This window comes from Lynx rufus, unplaced genomic scaffold (assembly GCF_022079265.1).
Source record: "Lynx rufus isolate CCGP_SWC_20201006 ecotype Redwood Valley unplaced genomic scaffold, mLynRuf1.p SCAF_5, whole genome shotgun sequence".
NCBI lineage: Eukaryota > Metazoa > Chordata > Mammalia > Carnivora > Felidae > Lynx > Lynx rufus.
In genome coordinates this window covers 103,563,906-103,588,016 of record NW_025814867.1, presented here as the reverse complement: position 1 = coordinate 103,588,016, position 24,111 = coordinate 103,563,906, and the positions used below count along the sequence as shown (strand labels likewise).

The 24,111-nt window shown below is 40.1% G+C and overlaps 1 protein-coding gene across 1 annotated transcript in view; it reads right to left on the bottom strand.

The window, feature by feature from the left end:
* The window catches only part of MYH15 (myosin heavy chain 15), a 152,650-nt gene extending 134,798 nt beyond the window's left edge, over positions 1 to 17,852 (bottom strand). Inside the window, exons 1-10 of the mRNA XM_047100446.1 lie at positions 17,765 to 17,852; positions 13,600 to 13,706; positions 9,711 to 9,854; positions 7,871 to 8,027; positions 7,203 to 7,230; positions 5,812 to 5,905; positions 4,419 to 4,433; positions 3,955 to 4,047; positions 1,171 to 1,234; positions 985 to 1,080 (exon numbers count right to left, since the gene is read on the bottom strand). Of these exons, the coding sequence (XP_046956402.1) occupies positions 985 to 1,080; positions 1,171 to 1,234; positions 3,955 to 4,047; positions 4,419 to 4,433; positions 5,812 to 5,905; positions 7,203 to 7,230; positions 7,871 to 8,027; positions 9,711 to 9,854; positions 13,600 to 13,706; positions 17,765 to 17,852 (886 nt within the window). The remainder of the gene's footprint in view (positions 1 to 984; positions 1,081 to 1,170; positions 1,235 to 3,954; positions 4,048 to 4,418; positions 4,434 to 5,811; positions 5,906 to 7,202; positions 7,231 to 7,870; positions 8,028 to 9,710; positions 9,855 to 13,599; positions 13,707 to 17,764) is intronic.
* Positions 17,853 to 24,111: the final 6,259 nt, after the last annotated feature.

Sequence of the window (24,111 nt, the reverse complement as noted above, 5' to 3'; positions counted from 1 at the left end):
TTTTGACTCCTCACTTTCCCTCATTCCTATAGTCATTGCTAAGACCTGTCTATTCCTCTATGAATCCACTTCCTTTTCTCCCATTCCCACTGACACTACCTTCAACAATACCTTGTCATCTCACAGCAGGGCTGCTATAGTCACTTCCATCTAGGATCTCCACCTTCCATCCCTCTTGCCCACCACACCAGCTTCATTGTCCTTGCCTTCAACAAATTATGACCTCCTATTACCCTCCCCCTGTAACACACATGTAGATGCATGCACATACACACGCCCTCCCAACTCCTTGAGTTCAGAAACCATCAGAATAAAATCTCCACTATTCCTATATCAGATCCTTTCCTTCAGTCAACTTGCCCTACCCTTTCCTGTCTTGCCCTACCCTTTCCTGTCACTGTACCCACTGTTCCTCCCATAAGAAATATCCTACACTCACTCTGGTTAAATCCCCTTCCCATCCTTTATATTCCAACCCAAAGCCTCCTTTCTTTATAAAACTCCCATTGTCCACTATGCAACATAGTGGTGACTCCCACTTCTGGCCTCCTGTCTATACCACTCATGTGGTTCTAATCTTCTAATCATTGAAGGCCTTAAATTATTTAATATTTTACTTACACACATCTCTCTCTCTCTCTCTCTCTCTCTCTCTCTCTCTCTCTCTCATGCACGTGTGTGTACACACACACACACACACACACACACGCACGCACGCACACATTCATTTATGCCTGCTGGGCATCTTACTCACTTCCAAACACTACTAAATAGGGGGGGAAAGGGCTAACATTTACTCTCTAGCCATAGAAAAGTATAGAACATTGGTTTTATGATTGGCTTAATAATTATTTACCTTATAGGATGAATAAACTGAGTTCTAAAGAGGCTAAGAGACTTTTTAAGCAATCCTTTCCCAGGTCTGTAATCTGACTTCTGTCTTTTGTTTTAGTATGTCCCTAAGCTCCAGAATAATGCACTCACCATGAAGTTCTTTTTTTCCAGACAGAATTTGATAGAATATGTGGTAGTTTCTCTCTCCAGGCTGCTGGAAAATCACTCGGGATTTTTCAAACAAATCTGCAGGATGAGAAAAGGATAAAGATTCATACTTAGGTGTTCTTGCAAAACTTAGAAGAAAAGTAATCAAATAGTATAGTGGCTACTCACAAATATCGATGTCTGCAGATGACAGCTTGCCTCTGGCACAAAAGTGCATCCTGATGAATTTGCCCTAGGTGGACACAAAACACGGTCTCCTACTGAAACATTCCAAACAGTTGCAATGGCTTTATTACACACATTCCTCTCAAACTGACTACTTCCCCAAAGTTAAAAGAAAAATGCAACATGGGTCTGAGATGACACCAGTTAATGCTAGGAGCAAGCCAGAATGACACCAGGATTGGCAGTGGTCCTGGATTCTAGTCTCAGATCTGCCGACTTCTAGCTGTGTATTTTTGTGGGTGTTCTTGAATCATCTCTGGGCCTCAGTGTTCTTATCTGAAAATGAGAAAACTATTCTCCATGCAGCGAACTCTTTCATTTATTCAGCAAACATTTGTTGAGCACCTACTATGACCCAGGAGACCTGCTAGGCCATGGACATACCATGTTAGAAAAATAGGTGTGGTCCTTACTCTTCTAGATTCTAAGTGTAAGCAGCTAATGCAATGGCATTAACACAGGAACATTTGGTGAGTCTTGAATCAAGAAGAAAAGTCAGTTGTGCAGGAGTTCAGTGAGTAAAAGGAGTCTGAGAGGTATACAGTCACCAGGCACCATATCAGTAAGCTATGTGGGCCAGAGGAAGGAGTAAGATTTAATTTTATGTGTGCTCAGAAGATACTGGGAGATTTTAAGCAGAAAAATGATGTGATCACATTTATGTTTTAAAAATACTACTTTGGCATAAATAACAGTTGGGGCTCCTTCCTTTCTTCTCATGAAAAGCCATAGGACAGGATCCAATGGGACAGAAAGGCTGCCCAGAGGTGACAGATCCGATGTCAGAAGCCACAAGCAGCTAAGGAGACACTCAGTGGGGGATGCCTGGGTGGCTCAGTCAGTTAAGTATCCTACTTGGGCTCAGGTCATGATCTCACTGCTCATGGGTTGGAGTCTGCGTCGGGCTCTGTGGAGCCCAGAGCCTGGAGCCTGCTTCAGATTCTGTGTCTCCCTCTCTCTTTGCCCCTCTCCCCCTCGTGCGCTGTCTCTATTTCCCACAAATAAATAAACATTAAAAATAATAATAAAAAAAATAAGATGAAGCATCAGTGGCAGCTAGATCTTGCAGGATGGGGATGATAGTGCCGGGCAGAAGGCCAGCTGGTGGAGGTCATCCATTTAAAGAGGGAGTCAGAGCAGGATAGCAGCTGGGCAAGGGAAGGAGAGTGGCTACAAGCACTGGGATTGAGCCACTAAGTTAACAAATGTCGGGCAATGGGAACCACACACACACACACACACACGCACAAAAGTATACACATATATGTGGATTTATACACATACATTTATGTATACATACATATATACACAGTATTAATTGAAATCATTTAACCTGAGTTTCTTGATTTTTGGACCCCTTTTTCTCTTTCCTTTTTCCTTCTCCCTTCCTTTCCTTCTACCTTCCATTCATCCATCTTTGTAGATTTTGCTTCTCTATTTTTTCTTCTATCCTTCCAACTTTTTTCTCACTCTTGTTCCTTTTCTTTTTTTTTCCTTAAATGTTTATTTATTTTGAGAGATAGAGAGAGCAAGCACCAGCATGGGGAGAGAGGGAGAGAGAGACAGAGAAGAGAGAGAGAGAATCCCAAGCCAGCTGCACACTATCAGTGCAGAGCCTGACTCAGGGCTTGATCTCACAACAGTGAGATCATGACCCAAGCCAAAATCAAGAGTCAGATGCTTAACCAAGTGAACCACCCAGGCACCCCTCTTGTTCTTTTTCAATTGCTTTCTTTCCTTCTCATTTATCCTTATTTCTACTTGTTGTTTTTTCCTTTCTTCCTTTTCTTTTACTTTTTCCTGTCTTATGTTCTTTTATCTTCTTTTCCTTTCCCTCTGTTTCCCTCTGTTCCTTCCTTTTCCCCTCTTCTTTTCCAGCTTTTTTTCACATTTCAGCAGAAAACGCTCTCACATTCTAATCAATCCCAAATCTAGCAGTTGTTTTATGGACCGATATTAGCACCTGCTATGCAGCCAGACATTACAAGCAGATGTAAGCACAGGCAGGGTAGTGCTAAGGCCCTGGATGGAAACTAGCCAAATCAGCATGAGGTGTTATGTAATTGTGCCCAAAGATTCAAACAGGAAGCCTTCTGCAAATTTCCTTGTAAATTATAGAGTGGCTCCCTGCCACTCATTTTTGGCATAAAATGGATTTGTGAAACTAGGGTTGGAAACCCAAATTCTTTCTCTATCCTGGGGCTGCAAGCTATCAAAAGCTATTTTAAAAAATGTTGTCTCCCAACAAAAAAATTCCCCACGGAAAATATACAGAGGTAGGGGAGCCATAGGCAAGAGTAGAAACAATAATTATACTAAGTGAATTAGGAAGTGCTTACTAAATCGATTTGTTATAAGGAGTATAGGAAATTATGAAAGAGAAAGTACTTTCAAATCTGTAAAATGTAATAAAATATAAAGCATCATTGGAATTTGCTGGGTAAGCTTCCTTACTGGGAGTGGAAAGGAATTTGAAATTATTAAATATTTTCTTCCTGAAACTGACCAAATAGAAGCTCCTCAGGTTGCACATTTGTATGTAGTTTTAATTTCTTAATGATGAAACTGATCTCTTTCTTTTTCGAAGACTTTAACAATATTATAAACTTTAATCAAAGACCTCTTTGGTGTTCCAGAAATTTTTTTACACCTATGTGCTAAGACATGAATTTTATCATTTGTTTCAAAATTAAAGACTCTGATATGATGCTTAATCATGCTACTTACAAAACGAGAGGAGTTGTCATTTCTAATGGTTTTGGCGTTTCCAAATGCTTCCAAGATAGGATTCACTTCACGGATTTGATCTTCTAAAGTCCCCTGAGATGCAGGTATGAGAAATAAAACAGATAAAATTTTCAGCAAAATTCTGTAATGTGATAAACCCTCCATTCCTAGGCCAGACCCAATTCTTGTTTTGATAACCAGTAGCTAAAAACCATTTCCAGATTTGGTAATACAATGTTACTTTGAGATGGGAACTCAGAAAAATAGATGTATGAGAAAATGTATTAATATACAATGCCTCTGTGAATATATGTGGGAGCTCATTTATTTGAAATGCTTCTCTTTTGGTTGGCATTGGCCTAAGTGGGAAAAGAACATAGAGATCTATATCCTATTTCCAAGTAAGTTTCATTCCTTATATTTTCCCCATTGTTAATCTCCATCTCTTCCCATCTAATTCTCACACCTGGGAATTTATCCTAAGATAACAGAACAGAATCTTGGCATTATTAAATTAATTTTTACCTTGCTACTATTCCTAAGTAATCTAGCAGTCCATGTCAAGCAGTGACTTGTGACATAAAGAGATATAGATATTTAATTGGTTAGGAGAAGGGGAAGGACTATCTTAGGCTAGAAATAACAGCACGAACAAAAATCAAAACTCAGTACAGAAAGATTAAAGATTTTATAAAAACCAGAAACCTATTTCTTATGGTCCTGTTAACAATGTATGTTAACTATGTAACCAACCATGTAGTTTATAGTATTTAGGCATTTATAAATTTATAAATACTATGTCGCTTCTAAGTATTATGGGTCTACTATCCTTTAAATAAGTAAGGGGCTATTTAAGCAAAGATTTTCGTAGAAGTGTTATGTATTATGTAATGTGTTATATATTATCATAAGGCTCAATGGCTCCACCAAACAAACTCACACCAAACAATCTAAAATGCACACAAAAATGAAGTAATATCTAGTGAATAACAGAGTTCAATGACACCTAAAGAAATCAATCAAATTCAGAAATGTGGGGGTTGGTAAAGAAACTTTTTATGGTTTGAAAATTGGACCAGTTTGTTATTTTGATATACTTCTTATTTGCAAAACAGCAGGATGGATCCAGGATTGAATTGAAAAGGCAAAATAACAATGCCAGACATAGAAAGATAAGAGGCTCTAACAGCTCAATAACTCATTGATTTTGAGTCCCACTCAGAATTATCTAATTTTATTTTGCATACCGATTCTCATGGTCTAGTTACTCTCAAATTATTATGAAACTCATCAACATGTTAATGGAGCTTAACAAAATAAGCTAAATTAAAAACCACCAAAGATAAAATTAATTAAATAGAGAGGGAAGGTAAATAGAACCTGGAATATGATTAAAGTTGAGGGTATGTCCACCAGGCATTTGAGATCTGATCCAGGGGATAGTGGTGAAGGAAGCAGACTTTTACTGGTGCATATCTGTGGGAGTTTGACATTTCATGATAGCTAAAGGAATTCAGAAATATCAAAAGTAGCCATTCAAGGCACTGATGACCCTAGCCTTTAGGGAAGATGGTTTAGATCTTAAAAGTAATTCTCAGAGGGTTCAATCAACAAAGACTAAACCCTTGAAGCAAGTCTAAAACAAATTATGTAATTTTATATTTGGGAGTTATTGGTTTGAAGCACTTAATAATCCTCTCAAGAGGCAAAGATGGGGGAAAAAGACTTTTCTAAAATTTTCTAATTGTTCTGTGGTTCTTGTCTCCTCTTTTCTCCCCAAAAGTAATCAAGGCAGAGCTTCCATGATCAGCAGATAGGACCACTTCATCTTTCCTGCCAAGATATATGAACACTTACCAGCTTTTCCCTAGATTCACCCATGGTTCCTATGGTGGCAAAATACTGGATAATATGTTTGGTGTTCACAGTCTTTCCAGCACCAGATTCTCCTCTGTGATTGAAAATTCAATGACACAGTTAACTGGTTCAGAATACAAATGAAGTGAAAGTTAAATAAATTTTTCCCAAGAAGGGAAATTTCTATGGAAAAAATGGAACTTAAGAGAAAACTTTAAAGAGATGTAGATATTTAATTGGTTGGGAGAAGGGGAAGGACTATCTCAGGCTCTAAAAACAGCACGAACAAAAATCAAAACTCAGTACAGAAAGATTAAAGATTTTATAAAAACCAGAAGCCTGTTCCTCATGGTCCTGCTAACAAAGAGCTGAAGAGCACCTCTATTAATTAAAGACTGGTCTCCTCATTACCAACTGTTCAAGGGATTTTTACATATTGAGGCTATCAGATGGCTAGGTCCAACCCCCTCCCTAAGAAGAGGGCCTACCAATCATTCCACCTGGCAGTTGGGTTTTAGACTTCCCTTTTACCTTTGATAACCAGCTAACTTTGTAATGTGGGAAGAAAACACAGTGGTGATAGCTTCATCACTCAAAGCATCATAAGATCAAGGTCTGCCTTTATCTGTATGAAACTCCAGGAAATAGTCTACCTTCTCTGCAAAAGGCTGAACACTAACTACCCATCTAGCTGCAAGATTCTGAGACTGTTATTCTTCTCAGGATGACTAGAGCCAATGGAGAGCCCAACACACGAGGTGGCAACATTATTGCATAGGAAGACTAACAACTTTAGCATTTCACTGCCTCTTAGGTCTTAGCCTCTCCCCTTAGCCACCATGCTGACAGTTTACCTGGCCAATCAATGCTCTTCTCATCAAAATTAACATACAATGTGGTATCACTGAAGTGTTGTTCCTTCCATTTTTCCTCCAAGTTTCACCATCTCTTAGTTCCTACTACTTAATATACCTTGGTCTGCTCAATCTGACTGCCCAGATAATAGCAGATTATATGTTATGTGGTCACACCCATTGGACTTTCATTCTCTCTGTCCAATTAGCCAGTCCAAAGACCTTTGAAAATGATTATATGGACAGGGAGTTCTCCAACAAGAAGATGACTAAAATCAGCTTGTGCACTAGGAGTTCTAAAAGATCTACTAAAATGGTGGAAGCAGTCTAGCTAGTACCAAATTTAGAGTAATCACTGACTAAAGTGTTATGACAATTTCCTGAGTATCTTATTCTTGCCTAGAATGTATTCTGTATCTAAAGAGCAAACAATTCAAATACAGTGAATTTATGTTTTATTCCCAGTGAAAGGTAGGTGTCTGTTTCCACTGAAACTCTCACGGCTGGCCAAAAAGAAGAGGCAAGGCAAACACTTACGTCAAAAGTACAGACTGATTCTCTCGAGCTACAAAAGAAAAGAAAATGTCAGAACGTTCTTTTGCCAGAGCTTCTACGTATTGGCAAACTTATTCAAAATTTCCTTGGTTGCAGTTTGAAGTCAGACACAAGGGAAAGGATTTGCTCTCAGTTGGAAAAAAAAATACCATTTAAATAGTACAGAGTAAAACAGATTTTTCCCTTGCCCCTATATATGCCAGTCATAAGAACATACAAATCTCAGGCCTATTCTCTTGCTCCAAATACAAATGATAACTGACTAATGGTTGACATTTTTGCCATTTTAAGCCTTTTAAGAAGCATGGTGCTACAATAGCTACAGAGAAACTTCTTTGTGCCAGAAAGTCTAGCAGGAGCTTTATGTAATAAAAGCTGCCATCTACAGGGGGCTTACTCTGGGCCAGCCACTGGGATGAGCACTTTCAATGCATTATCTCACTTAATTTGACGTGTGAGCTAATCGTCTCCAGAACCCTAGGAGGCAGGCTCTATTTTGCCCATGTTTTATCCAAAAGAAACAGAGGCTTCAAGTGATTAGGTAACTGTAAAGGCCACGCTCTGTTCACAATGCCTACGTGACTCTTAGTGACACGGAGAAAAAGTAGATCAGATATTTTTACCTTTCATTTTGTAGGGCAGCCACTTACTGTGAAGCATGTCCTGAAAGGCATTATCGGCAACAGCGAAGATGTGAGGGGGAGCTTCTGATCGCCTCTTCCCTTTGTAGGCAGCCATGACTTCTTTCTGATACACTGGAAGCCACTTGTAAGGGTTTATGCTCACACAGAAGAGACCTGAATATGTCTGAGGAAAAATCAGAGAAGATTTCAGAAAACAGGTTAGAAATACTTCCAGGTTTGTCAGCTCTCTCACTGCCAGATAACATTTGCTGAAATATTTACTCATAAAGGAACTAAAAGGAGGAGAGCTTTTAGATTCTTACAGAGAGGGGACTATAACAGGAGGAGATAGAATCAGGTTAGAGTGGCAGCAGGACCTGGGGTTACCTCTTCCCAGGGAGATGCGCTAACTACTAACATGTCTGACACACACACCTTTTGAAGACAGAGAGCACGCCATCAGCAGGCTAAGCAGCCATCAGGCATTTGAGGCCAGAAGGTGGCTTGTGTTTCAATAAGATCTGGAACCTGGTTTTTAAGGCACTGAGGGGGAGTAGTTCATTTGGGTCACTGAGTCACTATAACGGTTGAATTGTGACCCCTAAAAAGATACATTCAGATCCTAATCCCCACAACCTGTGAATGCTATCTTATTTGGAAAAAGGATCTCTGTAGGTATAATTAAGTTAGGGATCTCAAGATGATATGTGGGTGGGCCTTAAATCCAATGGCTGGTGTCTTTATAAGACACACAGAGAGTAGATACGGACACACAGAAGAGACAGTGATGTGAAGACAGAGGCAGAGACTGGAGTGGTATGGCCACAAGGAATGCCAGCAGCCACTAGAAGCTGGAAGGGGTAAGGAATGATTCTCCCCTAGAGACTCCAAAGGGAGTATGACCCTGCTGGTTTGATTTGATTTTGGACTTCTTGTCTCTAGAACTGTGACATAATAAACTTCTGTTGTTTTAAGCCAACTGGTTTGTAATAATTTTGTTACAGCATCCAAGGAAACTAATATAGTCATGTAGTTACAGCTTCCAAGGGGAACTAATATAGTCATGTAGTAAATCAAAGTGCCAAGGAGCAAGTTGACTACATTTCATGGCTTCTATAGCAATGGATCCCAAATGCCACCATTTTGGCCCAATCTACTCAGTGCTGCTTCTGTTGAAAGGGTTCTGAGTAAATCAAAGAATTTGAGCAACCATCACCAATTTAATGATGATGAAAAAATCATTCCACTTACTGAGCCCAAACTAGGTGACAGGCACTGCACTGTCTGTTTTACATTCTCTTATTTAATCCTCCAGGTTACCTTGGAGAGTCAAGCATTCTTATCCCATTTTACAGATAAGGTGACCTCAAGAAGTTAAGAAACTTAAAGACTAGTAAGTGAAAAAACTAGCATTCAGACAAAACTAGCATTTGGCTCTAAGCCTTATGCCTTTACTCTAGCTTGACAACCTAGGGAAAGGGATATGAATGTTGACAAATTAAAATTGGGGAAATGTTAAGATAAGATCCCTTTCCAGTGGGCATTCCTCAAGAATTATTCCCATGTGAGTCACCTGGGTGGCCCAGTCAGTTAAGCGTCTGACTTCGGCTCAGGTCATGATCTCTTAGTTCTTCAGTTCTACCTACTATCTGCTGTCAGTGCAGAGCCTGTTTCAGATCCTCTGTCTCCCTCTCTCTCTGCCCCTCCCCTGCATACATGTTCTGTCTCTCAAAAATAAATAAAAACATTTAAAAAATTATCCCCATGTGAGTATGCTTAATTTCAAGGTAAGCGCTTATCCAAAAGAGGGCTGAGACACTGCCAATATGAGTGCCAACATATTTCACAGTAAAGCATATACACATACATAGATCATCCAATGGTCATAGCGCCTCTTCAGGGTATGCAGCACAGATGCTTCATTGAGATGCATCAGCATTGCCACATCTTCAATCATTTCAAACTTTGGGGGATTCATCTGCTGAACTTCGTCCTCCTTGACACTCAGATTCTGCAGAGAAGAGAAAAATATAATATGTATTTTCCTATTTTATGTTCCTTCATTTTGCCATGCATTGCAAAGAATCTTCAAAGAGTCGAGAAAAAGATGCCTCATGAGAGGATGGGGACATAAGTTTAACCCACCCTAATGAAAGAAACAGGAATTTCTCCTGCCCACGATCACTCCTTGCCTGAAGATGAAGTTTAACAAAGTTTTTGTTGAATCAAAATATTCTATCTTGCAGAGCTCTAATCCTATGGCTCCTTACTGACTGGTTGCCTCTGAGAGCACACACATCATATTGCATATGATTTGGAACCTCTCTTAATGTTTAGATTTAGAAGAAGAATTTGGATAGAAGGATTGAGGAGGCAGATGAATCCTTCCAGACTTTGTTCAAGACCTATCCTCTTCCTCAAACCTTTCCCCACTCCCTTAGCTCATTTTTAAAAAAATCTTTTACCATATAAACAACCTGTACTATACTGACACTAACTCTTGTGTATGTTTTAATAATTAACTATGTTAGACTATTTCTCATCTAGATTATAAACACTTGAAGAAGGAGTTTTGATGTTGTTTTCTTTTATAATTACTAAAGCATCTATTATAATGTGATGTATAATGTGATGTGACATGGTAGGTACTCAATAAATATTGATCTCCTGGTGAAAATGGCTGTATTGCAACCAAAGACTTGTCTAGAGTTGCTCTCAAAGTTTCTTAACACCATCTCTTATAGCCCTTTTCTTTGCTTAAAAAACATTGGTATCAACTGATGACTCCATTTAATCCCAGGTGGTGATGGCTTCTTCTCACATTCTCCATAATCTTGATCAAATTCCTACCCAAAGTCTGCTTCAGCATTGTTCCAACAGTAATCCCTTTTGTTCTGAATCCTTTTAATTTCCATATTTCAAGGACTCCTTTTCTGTAGAACATAACCAGCTTCTCTTGCATCTTTAAATATCTCCCCTTAGCTCCGATTCTATTATTCTCTCTTCTTTCATTGCCAACTTTCTTCCATAAGTATTATTCTACACTCACTGGCTCTGTTGCCTCTGTTAATATTACAAAGACTGTTCATATGGTTATGAAAAGTGTGGTTACTTCTAACATCAGGAGGAAGAAGGCTGGAGCTAGGGAGATAGAGTAGGAATGGGCGAATGGTACCATCATCACATGGTGGAAGGACAAACAGGACAAAGCAAACCCCTTTAGACTCTTCTCTCTACATCATTAACTTATTGCTTTCATGCTCTTCTTCCTACAATTTCTTTTGAAAATCATAATTATAGCCATATTATATTTACAAATCACCTTAAATACTGTGGAAAGGCCACAGTTTTGGAACATAAGCTCAGACAAGAAAGCCTCTCATTTGGAAGCCTAATAAAATAGGGTTGGACTCCATCAAGAAAGTGAAAAGACAAAACTGGGAGAAAATCTTTGCAAATCATATATCTGATAAGGGACTTGTATCCAGAATATATAAAGAACTCTTAAAATGCAACAAAAAAAGCAACAAACCAATTAAAAATGGGCAAAAGGTTTGATTAGACATTTCTCCAAGGATACACAAATGGCCAATCAGCACGTGAAAAGATGCTCAATATCATTTAGTCATTAGGGAAATACAAATAAAATCACACTCAAATACCACTTCACACCCATTAGAATGGCTATAATCTAAGAGATAATAATATGTGTCAGTGAGAATGTAGAGAAGTTACAACCCTTGCGTATTGCTGCAGGAATATAAAATGATGCAGCCACTTTGGAAGACATTTTGGAAGTTCTTCAAAATGTCAAATATAGGAGGTACCATATGACCCAGGAATTCTCGTAGGTATATACACAAGAGAAATTAATACATCCACATAAAAACTTACACGTGTGTGTTCATGGTGGCATTATTCTTAATAGCCAAAACATGTAAACAACCTAAATGTCTATCAACTGGTGAATGAACAAATGTGGTGTGTCCATACTATGGAATATTATTCAACTATAAGAAGGAATAAAGTATTGATATATCTTAAAACATGAATGAACTCCAAAACTATTATACTAAGTGAAAGAAGCCAGACACAAAAGATCATATGTTGTATGATCCCATTTATCTGAAATTCCAGAATAGGCATATCTGTAGAGAAATAACATAGATCAGAGGGGACAAAAGGGAGTGACTGCTAATGGGTACAAGATTTCTTTTGGGGATAATGAAAATATTCTAAAATGAGATTACAGTGATTGTTGCATAATTCTTTAAATATACTAAAAACTGAATTGCACACTTTAAAGAGGTGAACTATATGATATGTAAATTATACCTCAATTAAGTTGTTTTTAAAAAATTGTCATAAACAATGATGGAAAAGAGACATTCAAATCTACTTTCTCTCTTTTAATAAGAGATAGTCCCAAGGCTGAAGGACCCCTCTGTTTCCTTATTTAGGACATTCTCAATTTTTTCCTGGCCACCAATGTATGTTCCTGCTGATAATGCCCAAGTTTTCCCCTTACTTACATTAATCATATAAAATCTAGCTATTCTGGGATTTTTAAGGTCCAGATACTGCCAAAAAGACCTATTAAGACACCATACATAGTAATTTATAAGTAGCCTCCAGAATTTTACAACTCAAATGGCAATGCTTTAGATTATAAATTGCCCAGATGCAAAGATAAGGGAGCAAAAAAGGAGGAACTTTCTTGGTAATGGTTACATCTGTTTGTTATGGAGTTGAGCCAGAATCGGAAGGCGATTAGAGACAATATGGGCAAGGAATCATCTATAAAATCTACCAGGAATTGTTCATTCGAGTCAGACCAATAATAGGGCCCAGTTCACCACCATGGGAATGGCAGGTAACCTGAGTTCAGTAATGTGGGTGAAGGTCCTGAGAATGGACTGTCTGCTGCCCTGGTGACAGGGAGAAGGGTTTGAAGACCATTACACATTTACTTCACATGCCCTCCATGACACCTTACAGACTAGCTTATGCCCAACACCTGCCCTACTAACCTCTTTCAAAGGTCATAAGTGACCTCCTAATTCTGAAACTCTTCCCAAGGCCTTAATTGCCTTCTCTAATATTTGGCATTATTGACCATGCCTCACCTCTTGGCTTCTCTGGCATTGTGCTGTTCTAAGTCAAATTATCCCTCTCTTTCTCAATCCTATGAACAAAACTTGCTTCAGAGTTCTTTAGGTCATTATTCACTGCAAGGGGCACCTTTTGAAAACAACAAAACTTGAAATATTGATGAAAGAAGTGGAATTGTGAATTCTAGGGTCCATGATCTTTACCACCTGGCAATTGTTTTACTCTGATTTACTCAGTGTTTGTCATTGAATCTTTGATAGGAAGTGTAGCAGCTTCTCAAAGATGTATGAAATTTCCAAACGTGTATCTGGGGCATCTCCTACCCCAGGTTTTTTTGTTTTGTTTTGTTTGTTTTGCTTTGTTTTGTTTTGTTTGAGAGAGCACACGTGCACAAGTGGGGGAGGGACAGAAAGAGAGAATCCCAAGAAAGCTCCATGCTCAGTGCAGATCCCAACTCGGGGCTCAATCCCAAGACCCTGGGATCATGACCTGAGTCGAAATCAAAAGATGCTCAACCAACTGAGCCACGAAGGCACCCCCCCTACACTAGGTTTCTAATTAAACTATTAGAGAAAGGACATATTTAATTACTTGATTAAATGGAGAACTTAGTTATCCCTGAGATGAAAGAAAGATCCCTTTACCTTTCCATCTGTCGTCTCAACGATTATTTTGCCATCATTTTCACTCCCTTTAACCTCAGCCTCAACATATGCATTTCTGCCATCACGAATCCAGCATTTCTTTTTTCCTACAGAGGAAGAAAAAAGATTATAACCATAGTATTTGTACAAAATATACATTGGGCACTTTTGTACTGATAGATATGATCTCATTTCTGCTAGTTCTGCTTGGTGACTTGGAATCACCAATACAGGAAATTGCAGAGTTAGATAAAATCATCAAAGCGCATCCTGAAGATAGCCCCGCACACTGACTCTGTAGGAACAAGAAACACTTGAGCAAGCTGAGGCTGGGAACATCACAGACCATTTTGCTACAACACAATTACTGGCCAACACCTTATAAGCCATTCTTCCCAATGCTAATGCTTACCTCTCACTCATAGTCTCAGGTCCTGAGTGGTTGTCTTGGTGCCTTACCCTTCCCAGCTCCCCTCCAAAACACTTCACTCAGAAAGGTCTGGTTACAACTAAGTGAAAATTAGGTTAGTGGCCATTTCTGTCTTTCTGGCTTTCTTTAGACCTCATTTTTAATATTGGAATAAAAGCCTGCTATGAAAATTACATGGTAGAATTAGAGATGTGGGATTAAGAGAAGAGAATATGGGTTATTTTTGCCATACAGCATAGCAGCTTCATATTGTTTCCCACTATATATTGTTTTTCTCTCCTTGGCCTCCTCACTTCCATGCCCCACTCCTAAGTAAAGCAGCCCTCCACAATGCGATTAACCAATAAGAAGCTTCGGGTAAAATGAAACACTCTTATAACACCTGAGACAGCTTCTTTGGGCCTCACTTAGATGCTTCTCAGGTTCTCTCCCACCTGAGACAGATAGCCAGGGAAGATGAATAAGAAAACTACTTTTAAGGGAAAACGAGTCTTACCAGAAGCTCATGGAAGTCCCAAGTCACAGATCCTCAAGTAGATAGGGGGGAAGGGAGAGGAGAGCATTTGGCTGAAAGAGGGAAAATCCGAACTCATGAATAGGGGGAGCCCCATTACAACTATGGCATGGGTGGGTCTTGCCAACTCCAACACTACCACCACCCCAACACATGAAACAAAAGTTAGGAGGCCTCATTGGTGCTGGACAGGCAGCCCTAACTAGAGGCTCTCCCCAGAGGTGGACAGTAGGACTTGGGGACAGTGTGAGGTGAGGTGAGGGAGCATTCGCCCTTCCTTCCACCGTGTTTGTCTCTGCAAAGAATTTTCTTGCACACTTTCTTGCTGTCCCAGTCTTCACTGTTCTCCCTTCCCTGTTTCCTTAATTACAACCAATTCACCACTAGAATTGCTGGGCGAGAAGATTTTTATATTCCTATCAAACTGATTTTGCATTTGCTTCTACTTGTCGTTTGCATTTTAAATGCTGGTTTTGCATTATATTTTTTATTTTGGTCTCTTTTTTACAAAAATGGATTTTGCTTTGTATTATGTCTATGAAAAGAGGCATGTTTTCAAAAAGTACCTATTTTGCATAAATTTTGTGTGTTTAAGGTAAATAAATGCACTGCATTTTACACCAAATGTTATCACTTGAAAGAAACATGGATATACCTGGCAGGATTTCCACTTTTTTTTCTTTTAATTTTAGAAAAAAACCTGAGAAAAGAGATCAAGAGAGTTGTCCATAGTCACATAGCTAATTAGTGGCAGTCATTAGAATAATGACTCTAGAAATTAAATCGATCACCCACCTCCTAAATCAGAGCTCTTCCATTACAGCATGCTTCCTGTCTCTTATATGCTTAGCTTTTTTCCTTCAATTTTTCTCTCAGGATTAGGTTCATCACCTGCCTCATGGTTAACCCTGTCTTTTATCATTCCTGGAAAAGGTGAGGGAGAATTTCTGGAAACCCTTACCTATCTGAGGGCCAGTCCCTAACAGGGATGTTTTTGAAGATAAAGTAAAAGAACTCAATTTTTAAGTTTTAAGTTTTTTGCATTCATGAATAATTGAAGAGATGGAAATGCAAACAGCAATGGTTTTGAGTCAGGCCACCTGGATTTTAGTCTTGGCTTTGCTAGTAACAACTCTTTGGGCCTTAGTTTTCCCATCTGTAAACTCAGGAGGTTTGTCTATATGGTTTCATATTTTTAGATGACTAAATATCTTTTCTAATATAAAGGCAATGTGCGTTTAATGGAGAAAACTGAAAAAGTAGAGAAACATAAAGAATTTTTTTAATCACCCATGGGGCACCATGGGTTCGGTCAGAAGAACATGTGAGTCTTGATCTTGGATCATGAGTTCAAGTCCCACGTTGGGTGTAGAGATTACCAAAATAAATAAAAATAAATAAATAAATAAATAAATAAATAAAACTGAAAAAAATATCACCTATAATGGAACAACTCAGAGATAGTCACTATCATCTATCTGAAGCATTTCTTTCCAGTCTTTTTTCTATACTATTGATTAAGATTGTAGTAATACTATTTCAGTTTGGTAGCCATTCAAAATAGATTGTTTATGGGTTCTAACATAAAAATCATCTACATTTAGCTTTGGAATGGTGTTTGTGTTTATCTCTAAAAGCACACTTTCTCCCTGACACCCAGAAATTCTAGTTTTCCTTCCCAGGTCAGATAACAATGTATTGTGTTTGTTTTTCATGTTTATTGTCACAATAGGTCCCCATGGAGGAAGGTAGGCAGGGCAAGTATCCAAGTATCATCATCCTATTTGACAGATGAGGAAACAAAGGCTTAGTAAAGTGAAGTGATTTGCTCTAATTACATAGCTGGAGAGGGTCGAGGCCAGGGAATGTGAACACAAGACTACTTGCCAAATGCTCTGATCACACTGCTTCCATTTGGCCTGAGTTCAAAAAAGCAAACTCCATTGTCTACTCCCCCAGAAGGATGAAAATCTTTTGCTTACTGTCATCTTTTTTTGCTGCTACTGCATTTCTATGAGGAAAACCATTTGGCCAATGAAAAATTACTGCTATTTTTAAGTAATTATTTACAGTGCTAATTCTATTAAATGCATCATCCAATTATCTCTAATGTTTTGGCCTAATTTTTATTTTCTCACTTGGCACTTCTGCAATCTTGTCCTTCATTATCTGACTACCTGTGATAAGCTTCCGCATGACCAGTTCTGACCTCAGGGATAGTTCTGTTACTGTATTTGATTTGATGGATTATAATTAGCTACTCTAAAATCCAATCATCATAATGAAATCCAATGACTGGAAACTGGGAGCTGATCCAGGACTGGTCTATGATGGAAATATAATGTCCTACATAACTGGTTTGAATTGTAATTGGTCATCTTAAAGTCTAATGTTGACTAATTGTGGGTACTAGAACAACACTCAGTCAGTATTTATATTACATTGTTGAATAATTTTGGAATTAAGATATGTAGGTGGCTTGATGCTAGATCACACTGTGAATCTGACTTGAAATCTCTAATTAGCTGAAATTCAGAAGATGACTATGCAGCCCAGCCACGTAAAAAAGGAGGGCGAAATGTGACATTTATTTAGAGATTTTAATGTAGAACTCAGCCTTTATCTTGAGGGTAAATCCTCATTAACCTTTGTCCTTGCCTGTAACTACCAAGAGATTATTCATCAGGGTGAGCAAGTCTCCCAATTATCTCTTATTGAGTGTTGGTTGAGTGACCTTGCTGACCTGGAAGACAAGCAGAGGACAAAGTTCCAAGATTAGAAAAGTCTGAGGAGGGCCAGGGAAAACTTCCATTTCCCCTGCCTTCCCCAAAGCTTTTCCTTCCTTCTTCCTTGGAATGTATCAACCCTACCCATGGTCAAAGTCCCAGGCCCCTGTCTGTTTTCACCCATACTAAGGGGTTTCTGAGAAAGGCTTTATCTGGCCCACCCCCAGGAGTGTTTGTGCTATCACAAAGAGAAAGGGAGTAAGCAGGGCTTGGGCTTGATCTGCCTCCCAGCTGTCCTCCTCTTCCTTGCAGATTCATCCCTACCCAGGCCACTTGGCTCCTTGCTTACTCATTCGAAGGTCCATAGAGGTGAATGCATCCCAAGCAAATAAGTTAGGTTCCAGGATGGATGACTCTTCTCAACCAATCAAGTATCTCAGCTGCCACCCAGAAGCAGTAAAATAAAGTGAAGACAGAGGCCACCACAAGTCTTACCATCAAAGGCCATGGCCTGTAGCAAAAGCAGCTCAGCCTGGCTTCTTCTAAGGAAGGCTGCAGCCTCTCCAAGCTCTGACAGATCCATCCTTCTTCAAGTGATCCACCAAAACAGGCTTGGACCTGAAAGAGAGCTACAAGGATTCACTCTGTAGAGAAGATAGGTGCAGGAAGAAATTGGTAGATATGGGGCACCAGGCACTAATCCAAGACACTATTCACTATAGACAAACTAAGAAGGGTTAAATCTTTTTAACTATGTCCACACCTCCTCTCTCTCTCTGCATGTCTCAAGTGTATGACAAAGCTGGACTCAAGAACATCTCACTGTAGCGAGGCCAACTTACCTGCCAGGCACAGGAAGCACAGTGTGTATCGTCCATGATGCTTTCAGGGACCCACAAAGGTAGCTGAATAATAATTTTGTTTAAAATCAGAATGAAGGAGCACCTGGGTGGCTCAGTCAGTTAAGTGTCCGACTTCAGCTCAGGTCATGATCTCATGGTTCCTGAGTTCAGGCCCCACGTTGGGCTCTGTGCTGACAGCTCAGAGCCTGGAGCCTGCTTCAGATGTCTCCCTCTTTCTCTGCCCCTCCCCTAGTCATGCTCTCTCTCTCAAAAATAAATAAACATTAACAAATTTTTAAAAATCAGAATGAAAACATAAATATAATATTAATGATATACAATAATGAATCCATCCTGGGTTATATTAATTAGTCTTTATGCCAATGCAGTTGCAAAACCCTATTTTTAATACTTTTTGTGAAGGAAGACACCCACAAAGACAAAAGTGCCTGGGGCCCATGAAAATCCATAATGCACCCCTGAACCACAAAGTCCTGATTGTGGCAGGTGGTAGAATGGGTCAGACTGAGAAACATCCAGTTGTGAACACTAGATGCCTTGACAGGAGCGGAGGAAGGGTTTCCAGTCTTCTAGGGGCATCCAGGAAGAGGGAGTACTGTAGCCAGATTACGGTGACAACGGGGAGAAGTCATCCAGACTAGTGTTCAGCATTAGAGAGTACAGGAGTAACAATGTGAGTATCCCACAGAGATGAGTGTCTGGGAGCAGAGGGGACACAAAACTATATATGATAGGAAAAAATAGGATTGAGTAGGCAGAGAGGGAAAGAATAGGACCTGAGGTCCCTGGGTAGGGAAACACACCTATTTTGTAACAATGTTAGGAGTGTCTGACCACGGCAAATCCCCTCAGGTGTAAGGTTCCCCTTAAGAATGTAACAGACACCACCCACTCCCCCTCAGGTTCCCCTCAGGAATTTGACAAAAGGCCTAAATATGGCTATGGGCCACCCCTCATACAATGTAAATGAGCCAATAAGGAATGGACCACCCAGAGCTATCAGGCCAATAAAGGTGGGACCTGAGAGGTAACAGGGAGGAAAGGAGGGCTATCCAAAACCTTATAAAACAAGGACCCTTGTCTATAGTCTTGGGTATTCTCTTTCAAATTCCCCCTCTCTGTAAAGAAAGCTTTCCTACTATTCTTCTCTGGTCTTATACTCTAATGAACTTTTGCCTGTTGCTCATTTTGTGTCTATCTGTTTATTCTTCAAAGCAGTGAGACAACAAACCCTGGGTTTTGAGGCAAAGAATCCTGCAACACTACTGGCCAACAGACATTTGGGAAGCAGCAGGGAAGCACAGGTTGGAGGTGGGAAGCAGGTTGCATGCTGAAGGCAATGAGTGGGTGTGGGTGGACCAGTTCATCAGCTCAGGTGAGGCAAGTGCTAGTCTTGGAAGGGCTGGTGGCTGGGCAAATTATCAGGGTTAATTTCAGTGTGTGTTCACTCTGTATCAAACACTTTACTTATTTTATCTTTAATCTTCACACTTTACATTTGATAACAAGGAGAAGAAATGAAATCTGGGCTATCATGATCCAAAATAAGAGGTCATTCCTTCTAATTGGACAAAAGAGTCTTAGGCTTTTCCTCTCCACTCAAGGTTGCATAGAAACTGTTATTTGCCCCATTTTACAGACAAGTAGGTAGAGCAGGACTTGCCACAGTTACTTAGCTCTGGTGCTGCTCTTGAGGACTGATCAGCACCATGGTTTACACCCTCCAGAAGAAACTAATCACTTTCTATTTCACACATGGGTGACAATGAACAAACCCAATAAAATAATGCATTGCTGAACTTGATCTACTCTTTTTTGTGTGGTGGTTTGGGTGTGACCAGCAATAACACCTCTGGGATCTAAGGAATGTGATTTAAAGCTAAGACTAGTGGTCCAGGCTAGAGTCCATTTTATGTCTGCCAGAAAACAGTCATGTGACGTGTGGGAAATCGCTTAACTCCCTCTAGGTTCAGTTTCCTCCCCTGCACAATGCAAGGACTAGTCATAATCTGTGGATACATTTATCGAGGTAGAGAGAAGAGAACCATGCAAGGGAAGCAATGAGCAAAAGCCCAGAAATGGGACTGAGGGTGAAATCTCCCAGGAGAAAAAGCTGAAACTGACCTTTCCACAGGTGAGCACTCAGACTAAGGATATGTAATGATAATAATAATAAACATTTGAATAGGTAGAAGGGAGCAAGAAAAAGGAAAGCTTAGAAAGCTAGGCAGAGAAATTTAGGAATAAACACTACAGGAAACATTGCAGACAGGGTGAGAATATGAAGGAAGCAGTATTTTAGGAAAATGGCTCTGGCAGCATATTCAGGGAGGGTTGGAACAGGGAGAAGCCGTAGTCAGGGAGACAAATTGCGGCTCCATATTTGTGAGGGGATTGGACTGAATCCTCCCCACTCACTCTGTGTGGCTTCCTGATGGCTTGCACCCCATAGATAGAAGAGCTCAGGAAGTATATTGTGGCTATAGAAGATCTCCATAAATGTGTGTGTGTGTGTGTGTGTGTATATGTGTGTGTGTGCGCGCGCACTTCTGGAAAAGATACCTAAGGAACAGGCAGGAATGGGAACAGGATATGGGTGGGGGAAGGAGGCAGTTACCTTTCACTTCCTACTTTTCTGGTCTATTTTAGTTTGTGGCATGTTCATGCATTTTCATAACAGATTTTTAAAAGTAGTTCTTATTATAACATCCAAGGATAAAAGATCACATCAAGACAGAGCACACAGCTGTGTAAATCTCTTTCCTAGTCTGGACCACTTTGCATATTTAAAGGTATACAAAGAACAGAAAGTGTCAAAAGCAGTACCGGATAGGAGAAAACTGCATGTGCCGAGAGCAGAGAGGCCCTGGCAACTCTTTGGAGGCAGGAAACTGAGATCAAGACATGACCCACCTGAGCAAAAGAAGGATAGACTCTTCCTTCCCTCTTGGCCTCCTGTATACATCCGTTAACCCAATCTCCAACTGTCCCCTGGGCCCATTTACTATCAAGTTGCACACATGGCTTTAGAATTTGACAGAATAACAGACTTATCACAGCCCGGTCAACCAACGTCTTAAAATAGAAAATGAAAGAGCCCAAACTCCCAAAAGAAGTAAACAAATTAACCTTGCCAGCAAAATAAACAAAAGGTGTATTTTAATCATGATAGAGAAACATAGATGAGTGTAGAACTAAAGGTGCTTTTTTCAGAAGGAAAATTTAATCTACATCTATTGAGAGGAAATTAAATTTGAGACTGGCTTTTGGTTCATTTTTGTCAAAAGATGCTGAGACCTACTATAACATTTATTTGCTAGTATGTAAGAGGCAGAGAGAGAAAAGGGATGCCGGAGAGAATGGAAAGGATAAGGCACAAGGGTCGTCTGCACATTGCTGTGAATTCTTCACATGTGGGCTTCCTTTGAATGTTCCAGAGTTTGGTTTGTCAACTCGCTTGTGGAGAGATTGGACTCTGGGAGCCACCTGGCTATGCTCATACATACGGTGACCATATTACTGATCATCCAAACCCACATATATTTTTTATACCAGGACATAGTAGTAAATAGTAATAATAAATATTAGAAAGTAATAATAAAATTATTAATTTAATAATTGAGCTTGGGCAGCAGATATAATCTAAGACTGTCCCAAGCAAATAAGGACATATGGACACCCCATTTATAAGAAAAACAAAGACTTGGAGTGACCATTTATAGATCAGCAATAATGGTACACCTTTTCAATAACTACCAAGTCCTGATTGCCTGTGTCCATTATTCCCAGGATTCTCAGAGAATATTACCATCAGAAAGCTTCACCCAGAGAGAGGCTTTAAATACTCATGTTTGTTTTCATTCAGTTTGCCTTATAGCTAAATAATTCCTCCTATTCTCTCCTGGTGTTTACTTTTTCAGGAACTGAGTGCTATGTAAACCACCACACTCACGTTTGCATTAAATGGTACAATTTCCAGAATTAAATGTATCTCAGTTACTTACTTAACAAGGTAAAGACAAGGAGTGGGAAGGCCTTAAGTGAAAGGGAGAGTTGAGATATGATTTTTCACCTTGGCCTAGTGAAAGGGCAGGCCTACACCGGCAGACTCCATCTTGTTCTGTGCCTTTCACCTTGACCACACCTCCTCCCCTTGAGTAACCCCACCGCTCACCTGCCTAACAGGACTTGGACCCTTCCCCAGCCAATCGGCTGAGGCCACAGCCATTACCTCACCAACTGCCCCTAGGCCCCAATAAAACCTTTGTCCTTTTGAAACTCGCTCTCTCTCCGGTATCTCACCGCTGCGTTGGTGCAGGTAGGGGATTGAGCTCGAGCTAGCTCGAACAAAGGCTCTTTTGCTTTTACATCAGACTCGGCTCCCTGGCGGTATTTGGGGATCACGAATTCTGGGCATAACACTGGAAAGAATCATGGTCAAATCGTGGTCAAATCGTGGTCAAAACTTAGCTTCTACTTGATAGGAAATAATTTAATGCCTGCCTGCCATGTGAGAAATAATACCTGCCTGGGTGACCAATCATCCTCTTTGGCCAGAAATTGAAGCATTTCCCAGGACTTGGGTCTTTTAGTGCTCAAACCAGAAGAGTCCCAGGCAACCTTGGACAAGTTGGCCACCCACTTTTAAGTCTAGAGCATTTAATTATTTTAAGAATAAAACTCTTGTTTGGGAATTAGCTATTTTATGCTAGTTGTAATTTCTGTAGTCCTCTCTCTCCCCCAGGTATTTTATAAATAGCTTTTTGAAAATGTTTATATATTCTCATTCAATCTACATTTATTACCCATCTATAATTGTCCATGCTAGGCTTGGGGGTACAATGATGGACAGAATAAACACTCTTTGTCCTCTTAGAATAATTGATTGGGACCTGGTTTCTTCTATCTTATATTATGGCAATACTTCAGGCAAATTTGTAGAGAAAAATCTTCGCACTCCCTGGTGTGGATGATACTGGTCAGACAGCAGAAGTCAGAATGAGGGAGCCCAGGGGGATTGTGGAAGCCAGGAGAAGAGGGGAGCTTGGGCCGCCATGACTCTCAGCTCCCCACTGAGCTAAAACCTTCAATGGGTTATGTTATTCTCAACATGAGAGGCCTTGTTCTCACACTGTTCTTTCACAGGCTCTCTCTCATCATCCTCTGCTTGGGGGGGGGGGTCCCAATGGGAGGGATGAGGGTTTCCCATCTCTGATCCTTATCCCCCAATGTAAAATCCTGGGAGTCATCTACAATTTCTCCAATTTCTCCTCCTCTCTCATGCACACAATTGACCACCAATTTCTATTGATTCTATAATTATAAAATCTTATCAACTTTTATGTATGTATGTGTGTGTATGTATTTTTCGAGAGAGAGAGAGAGAGAGAGAGTGCAAGCAGGGGAGGGGCAGAGGGAGAGGAAGAAAGAGAATCTTAAGCAGGCGCTACGCCCAGTGCAGAACCCCACATAGGGCTGGATCTCACCAACGTGAGATCATGACCTGAGCCGAAATCAAGAGTCATAGGCTTAACTGACTGAGCCACCCAGGCGCCCCAAGTCTTATCCATTTTTAGCAGTTTGGAGTGTCTAATGAGTCCACGCCCTACTCTGTGAAGTGCCTGCTTTCATCCACAAGCATGAACCACAAGCTGCCATGTCTGTAAGGTGACACCGGTGTCCTGGCCTAGCTGATTAGACCAAGTGTGAGCATCTGATTCAATCAGGGACAATCACGGTATCTTTCCTATCTGGAATACAGATTAGATTTGGGCCCAAGGTGACACTTTCAGTCTGTGCTTTTTGCTTGAATGGAGTGATGTGAACTTGTGAGGTGAGGTTGGCACTGTGGTGTGGTCATGTGGTGCCACATGCATGCTAATCAGTGGACCTATCCATAGAGAGGGAATCACAGGAATGAAGAGAGGCAGCAATAAGGGAACAAGGGCAGGGAGAGAGATTGCTTGTGTTTCAAATAGC